At 44.8% G+C, this 7,220-nt stretch overlaps 1 protein-coding gene across 2 annotated transcripts; it reads left to right on the top strand.

The window, feature by feature from the left end:
* Positions 1–998: 998 nt before the first annotated feature.
* On the top strand, positions 999–3,254 carry LOC121270172 (zinc finger protein 35-like). 2 transcript variants are annotated; one of them, XM_041175475.1, is made up of 2 exons: positions 999–1,123; positions 2,088–3,254. In XM_041175475.1, exon 2 carries the CDS (start codon positions 2,433–2,435, stop codon positions 3,189–3,191), a length of 759 nt encoding a protein of 252 aa, XP_041031409.1. In that variant the 5' UTR covers positions 999–1,123; positions 2,088–2,432; the 3' UTR covers positions 3,192–3,254. The 2 variants fall into 2 exon arrangements, with proteins under 2 accessions (XP_041031409.1, XP_041031410.1); XM_041175476.1 differs by lacking the exon at positions 999–1,123 and adding an exon at positions 1,333–1,360.
* Positions 3,255–7,220: the final 3,966 nt, after the last annotated feature.

Here is a 7,220-nt window from a genome sequence, read left to right as displayed (position 1 = left end):
TAATTTTAGGATTCTGGACAAAGACAGGAATGGTTCGATTCTGAGAGGATAGGGAGAGGTTTGGTAGAGGATAGATAAGGATTAGGTTTCTGCAGCTACTGTAGTTCTGCAGTCTCACAAGGAAGGATGTGGTTAGATGGTATAACTGCCCCCATTAAGCTGCAAAAGTAAAATCAAAACTTTATTTGAGCAATGATGAGGGTAAAAAGGAGTAGATTCAGTTTGGTGACACTTGCATGTTCTGGGGTTATTAATAAGAAATAACTGTTAACATTCCCACCTCTGAGTCAGAAGCCCCACTGCAAACTGCCCTGGTGAGTGGAGACGGCTCTCCAGCTCATTCTGGGTTGATATCAGGCAGGATCAGTGTGTCCGGCGGTTCTGGCTGTCCACTCCCATTGAGTGAGTTGTGGGAGCTCCTCAAACTCTCCCAGTTGAAGCTGGACCAACAGATCGGCTGGAATTAAATGGTTCCAGTCATGGAAGGAGTGTTAAACAACCTGTGAATTCTTCCACGAATTCACACTGTTCTCCAAGGGATAATTTCAAAGAGAAACAATCACTACACTGTGTAATTTCCTGAAATAATCCCTGCTGTCTGTCCTGAATGAATCCATTTCAGTAACAAATGTTGAAATATTTGCTCCACACCCACAGGGTTTCATCTGTTTAATGGCGCAAACTGAAAGGTCCAGTTTTCTCCTGGAGTTTGAGACAAATCAGCTTTCAAAATGATGCAGTCTCAGCAAATGAGGGAGAACTGGGCTCAGCCCCGCCCCTCATTCACTCCGATTGGTTGGAGGACCAGCCTGTCCCAATCGGTCCTCCAGCTCTGCCCCTTCTTCCTAGCGGCTCGGAGCTGCCGTCAATCACTCCGGGCATTATGATCTGGAGCATGCGCAGTGCGGGTGATGTCTTTGGCTAGACGCTTGTTTGTCTCATCTTCAGGCGGGAAGGAGGCGGATAATCGGAGGCAGCGTTAGGGGCAGTGGGTGGGAGGGGAGGCTTCACACCCCCAGTAAGAAAATGCCGGGCCCGCCTTTGCACCGAACGGAACGGCAGCTGCAGGCTTTCTCCCAGTGCCAGGCCCAAATGTGGGTTAATGAAGGAAATGCAGCAATGGGTTTGTTAATGAGAAATTATCTTTAACTCACTTTACTGATCCTGGAGCAGGAGGAGAGAATGGTGTGAATTTCTATCCTGGACTGACACTGATGGATTTGTTAATGAAAAATCATATTTCACTAACTTGCTGCTGTTTTTTGATGGTGTAACAAAGGGGGTTGATGAGGGCAATGCTGTTGATGTGATGTACAGGCATTTCCAAAAGACATTTGATATAGTGCTGCATAACAGACTTGTGAGTAAAACTTTAGCTCATGGAATAAAGGGGCAGGAACAACATGGATACGGAACAAAAATAGAAAATGCTGGAAAAACTCAGCAGGTCTAGCAGCATTTGTGGAGAGAGAAACAGACGTTTCAAGTCTGTATGACCCTTCTTCAGAGCTGAAGAGAAGTGAAAATGTGATGAAATTTATACTATTTAAGGGGAGTGGGGCAGGTAGAGCTGGTTAGAAGGCCAGCGATAGGTGGGGACTAAGGAGGGGTTGACAATGATGTCATGAACTGAAGGACAAAGGGAGTGTTGGTGGTCGTGGTTAGTGCTAAAAAAGATTACAGGATTGGCTGAATGACAGGAAACAGAGTGATGGTTAATGGATGCTTTTCAGGCTTGAGTTCCCGGGTATTTCCTCAACTATCTAATATCAGATATCTCATAATCCAAAAACTTTTCTGCTACTCTGTACTGTCAGGATGTTTCAGATGAATGTTTTGTCACGAGTCATGAATGAAGTGAATTGTCAAACATATTGTTATTTTCAGTTGTACAAATTTGTTAAAACGATACAGAAAAATCATCAAACACTTGGATTTCATCCCAGGGAGGAGGGAGAGTATGAGGGATGGGGATCTGCAGTTTTGAGGAACAAGAGAGGGAAAAAATATTCCACTAAAACTAGGTTTGTCTGTTCTGAATTTCTACCCTACACTGACATGATGACTTTTGTAATCTCTTTTTACAGTGCATTAGAAGGAGAATTTACAGACAGGAAACCAAGCATCACACCAACATCTGACAGAGTCACTTGATTTAGCAGGACATGAATATCATTGACCTTTGAATGTGGAAGGAGAAATGTTTGTCTGTTCTGTCTGTAGGGAAAGATTTCAAACATCAGTGTGACTGGAAAAGCACCGAGACACACACACACCTGAGTGAGCGTTCCCGTGAACTGAGCTTTAACCAGTTACACAGCCTGAAAAAAAAAATCACACCATTCACAATGGGGAGAGACCGTACACGTTTTCTGTGAGGACAAGGATTCAACTGATCATCCAACTTGGAGAGATACAAGGACGCTGGCACCATGGAGAAACCATGGAAATGTGAGGATTGTGGTAAAAGATTCAATTATCCATCCCTGTTGGAAAATCATCGACGCAGTCATACTGGGGAGAAGCCATTCATCTGTTCCGTGTGTGGGAAGGGATTTACTCAGTCAGCCTGTCTCATGTCACACCAGCAAATTCACACCGAGGAGAGGCCATTCTGCTGCTCTTCCTGTGGAAGGAGGTTCAGGTGTTCATCCAACCTCATTGCACACCAGCGAGTTCACACTGGGGAGAGGCCATTCATCTGCTCCGTGTGTGGAAAGGGATTCACAAAGTCATCCTGCCTCATGTCACACCAGGCAATTCACTCTGAGGAGAGGCCATTCAGCTGCACTTCCTGTGGAAAGAATTTCAAGTGTTTACCTAACCTCATTGCACATCAACGAGTCCACATGGGGAAGAGGCCGTTCATCTGCTCCGTGTGTGGGAAGGAATTTGCACGGTTATTTAGCCTTGTATCGCACCAGCGAATTCACACTGAGGAGAGGCCGTTCAACTGTACTTCCTGTGGGAAGAGATTTAGCTGTTCATCCAACCTCATTGTACACCAGCGAATTCACACTGGGGAGAGGCCATTCACCTGCTCTGTGTGTGGGAAAGGATTCACTGGGTCCTCCAACCTGCTGATACACCAACGCACTCACACTGGGGAAAGGCCATTCAGTTGCTCAGTGTGTGGGAAGGGATTCACTCAGTCACGGTATCTGCTGACACATCAGCGAGCTCATAAGTGATTCCAATGGTTGGATTCTGCTGTTTTTGCTGTTGTTAATCACATCCAGGACTGATAATCTGACAATATTTGATTTGTTTCTTCTGATGTTAACAATCCTGCAACTTGCTGGAGTTTAATATTCTGAGTTCATCACTGATTTTTGGGGCTGTAGTGTCTCTTTAAAAACACCATCTGTGATCTTTCCTCTTAATTCAAGAACTGTCAATAGGAACTCATTTACAATGAACTTTTACTTCAATCCCAAATTCATCTATGGTGCAAAATCTACAATTCAGTGCCAGAAAGGTTCCACTGATTAACATCTCCAGTTAGAAAGTGCTGCTTATTCCTTGCTGACAATTCTTACTGACTCCACATTCTTCATGGTGTTATGAATTCAGTTCATTGTGTCCCTGGGTGCTAAATTAGCAGTTTATGGAGATTATAACATTTAAGATGCAGGATGTTCCAATGCTTGTTACATTGTTTCTTGCCTAGTAACAAGGATGGAACATTCTGGGAGTGTTTCAATAGGTCCCCAGATCAGTTCAAGGGTCAGTGAACAGCTGTTCTCAAGGCAGTCGGTCAGTTTTGGGCGAGTCAGGAGCCGGAGGAAGAAGCTCCATACAGCCAAAGTGCCGCTGTTAGCTCTGAGGAGCAGAGAAGAAGGGGAAGCTCTCGTAATCAGAGAGGACTCAGGGGTGGCCCTGGTAATTGAAGAGGGCTCAGGGGAGGCACTGGTAATCGAAGAGGGCTCAGGGGAGGCCCTGGTAAAAGAAGAGGGCTCAGGGGGAAGCCCTGGTTATCGAAGAGCGCTCGGGGGAAGCCCTGGTTATCGAAGCGGGCTCAGAGGAAGCCCTGGGAATCATATATAGCTGGATACACCAAGGGGACAGGAGTTCAGGGAAACTCAGGGGCAAGTGCCAGCTCAGTGACAATAGCTGTCTAGCAAAGAACTGAAATTACACCAGTAAGTAGAGGTAGAAGTGCAGACTCAGGAATCCAGGGGGAAGGAATCTTGGAAGCTGAGACTGAAATCCTTTAAGATGGGACATTGTGAAAGCTGTCCAGGTGGGGGAGACATTTGGAGGTATTTCCAAGGAGAGATTTTCAAAGGTGGAGATTGGTAACCCTTGTGAGAAAGATGGAGTTTCAGTGAGATCGGTTGACTCACAGTGGGACTAAACTCTGGGTGGGTTGCTGAGAAATCCATGGATTCTGTCTCAGCTGCGTCTGTCATTTACCATGTTGTGTGGTGTGTCCGACCACAGTTTGTCTGTTAATTCACATGTACCTCATACTTAACCTGAATGAGAGTATAAGATAAATATTGTAAAATGTTTTATCTTTCTGAATTTGTATAGTAAATTTTGTTTCTGTTTGTCTAAAACCTGTGGAATGTTATGGCTTTACTCCAAAACATGTCTTGAATCTCAACCTTTATCTACTTTAAACAAAACATTATTGGCCCCTAACCAGCTCGCCCATATGTCCCAGGGTCTGGCCAAGGATCAGAACAACAGTGACACAGTAATTTGTGTGTGGAGTCAGAAGACGTAGGTAGGGTTCTAAATGAATACTTTGTGTCGGTGTTCACAAATGAGTGGAATGATGTGGGTATGGAAATCAGGCAGAAGGACTGTGATATAATTCTTAAAATGAGCATAGACAGGGAGGATGTTCTAAGTGGTCTGGCAGACTTAAAAATAGATAAATCTCCAGGCCCAGACAAAATGGGCCAGGCTGTTGGCTGAGGCAAGGGAGGAGATAGCAGGGGCGCTGGCAATAATTTTCAATACCTCTCTGGCCACAGGAGAGGTGCCAGAGGACTGAAGGACAGCCAATGTGGTACTGTCATTCAAGAAGGGATGAAGGGATAAACCAGGGAACTACAGGCCAGTCAGTCTAACCTGAGTGGTGGGGAAACTATTGGAAGCAATTCTGAGGGACAGAATTAACCTACACTTGGAGAAGCAGGGATTAATCAAGGACAGTCAGCATGGTTTTGTTAAGGGGAAATCATGCCTGACCAATTTGATTGAATTTTTCGAAGAGGTGACCAGGAGTCTAGATGAGGACAATTTGATGTAGTCTACTTGGACTTCAGTAAGGCTTTTGATAAGGTCCCGCATGGGAGACAGATAACGAAGGTAAGAGCCCATGGCACACAAGGCAATTTGGCAAATTGGATCCAGAATTGGCTGAGTGGCAGGAAGCAGAGGGTGATGGTCGAGGGGTGTTTTTGTGAATGGATGCCTGTGTCCAGTGGGGTTCCACAGGGATCAGTCTTGACTCCCTTGCTGTTTGTGGTATATGTAAATAATTTAGACTTGAATGTAGGGGGGTTGATCAGTAAGTTTGCAGATGACACAAAAATTGGTGGGGTGTTAAATAGTGAGGAGGATAGCCTTAGATTACAGGAGGATATAGACGGGCTGGTCAGGTGGGCAGATCAATGGCAAATGGAATTTAATCTGGATAAGTGTGAGGTGATGCACTTGGGCAGGACAAACAAGGTGTGTCCCTGAAAGGTATGTCCCTGGGAAGTATTGAAGATCAGAGGGACCTTGGTGTGCATGTCCACCAGTCCCTTTAGGTAGCGGGACAGGTAGATAAGTTGGTTAAGAAAGCATATGGGATACTTGCCTTTATTAGCTGAGGCACAGAGTATAAGAGCAGGGAGGTTATGCTGGAACTGTATAAAATGCTGGTTCAGCTACAGCTAGAGTATTGCGTGCAGTTCTGGAATCCACATAATAGGAAGGATGTGATTGCACTAGAGAGAATGCAGATGAGATTTACCAGCATGTCACCTAGGCTGGAGAGTTTTAGTTATGAGGAGAGATTGGATAGACTGGGGTTATTTTCCCTGGAGCAGAGGAGATTGAGGGGGGATATGATTGAGGTACATAAAATTATGAGGGACATAGATAGGGTAGACAGGAAGGAACTTTTCCCCTTGGTGGAGGGATCAATAACCAGGGGCCATAGATTTAAGGTAAGGGGCAGGAGGTTTAGAGGGGATGTGAGGAAGAATTTTTTCACCCAGAGGTTGTTGGGAATCTGGAACTCACTGCCTGAAAGGGTGGTAGAGACAGAAACCCTCACAACATTTCAGAAGTATTTGGATGTGCACTTGCGATGCCATGGCATACAAGGCTATGGGCCTAGTGCTGGAAAATGGGATTAGAATAATTAGGGGCTTGTTTGACCAGTGCAGACTCGATGGACCGAAGAGCCTTTTTCTGTGCTGTAGACCTCTTTGATTCTATGACCTCCATTATTAACTTATATTATCAATATATATGAACAAAATAGTAAAATATTTCACAGGCACATCAATACAAGCTTCATCAATCAACATTGATATTGATGAAGTTTGAAAGTCGCTGATTCAATCATTTCTGACACAGCAGCAGCAACATTCGGTAAAGGTGGAACCCACAACAAAAACTGGTTTGAGACTCAGCAGAGATGACAACTGTCATTGAAGCAAAAAGCAAAGCCCACCTGATGTACAACTTAAACCCAACAGTTAGAACACTGCATAACTTGAAAGTGACCAAGAGAGTCGTGTAAAAGACAGGGAGATATTGTGCAAATAAATACTGGATCAACCATTGTCAAGAAACCCAAACTGCCTGTGACAAAGGAAATCTACACGCTATGTATGATGGTATCAAGAGTGCACTTGGTCTTACCATTACTAAAAATGCCCTCCTGAAATTGGCAGATGGTGAAGTGCTCACCGACAGAAGTAAACAGATTTCCTGCTGGTAAAATATTTCAAACATTTGTGAGACTGGACACTACTATGAGCTTTACTGCTCCCGAGATGGACCTTTCCCATTCCACACTGCCCACAGATTCCTGTCATGGTTGAGTTGGATGAGCTCGAAAAGGCCGTCGATTGTTCAGCAAGCAGAAAGACACCGGCAAGGATGGAATTCCAGTTGAACTGCTGAAGCACGGCAAGTCCCATCTACTGTCACACATTCATGACCTCCTCCTTCTCTGTTACAAAGTCTCATGGATTGTTTCTTTTGTG

The sequence above is a fragment of the Carcharodon carcharias genome, chromosome 27 (genome assembly GCF_017639515.1).
Source record: "Carcharodon carcharias isolate sCarCar2 chromosome 27, sCarCar2.pri, whole genome shotgun sequence".
Taxonomy (NCBI): domain Eukaryota; kingdom Metazoa; phylum Chordata; class Chondrichthyes; order Lamniformes; family Lamnidae; genus Carcharodon; species Carcharodon carcharias.
This window is presented reverse-complemented; position numbering and strand designations above follow the sequence as displayed.

Coding starts and splice junctions, on each gene's coding strand:
- LOC121270172 (XM_041175475.1), top strand. CDS start 2,433: ATGGAGAAACCATGGAAATGTGAGGATTGTGGTAAAAGATTCAATTAT.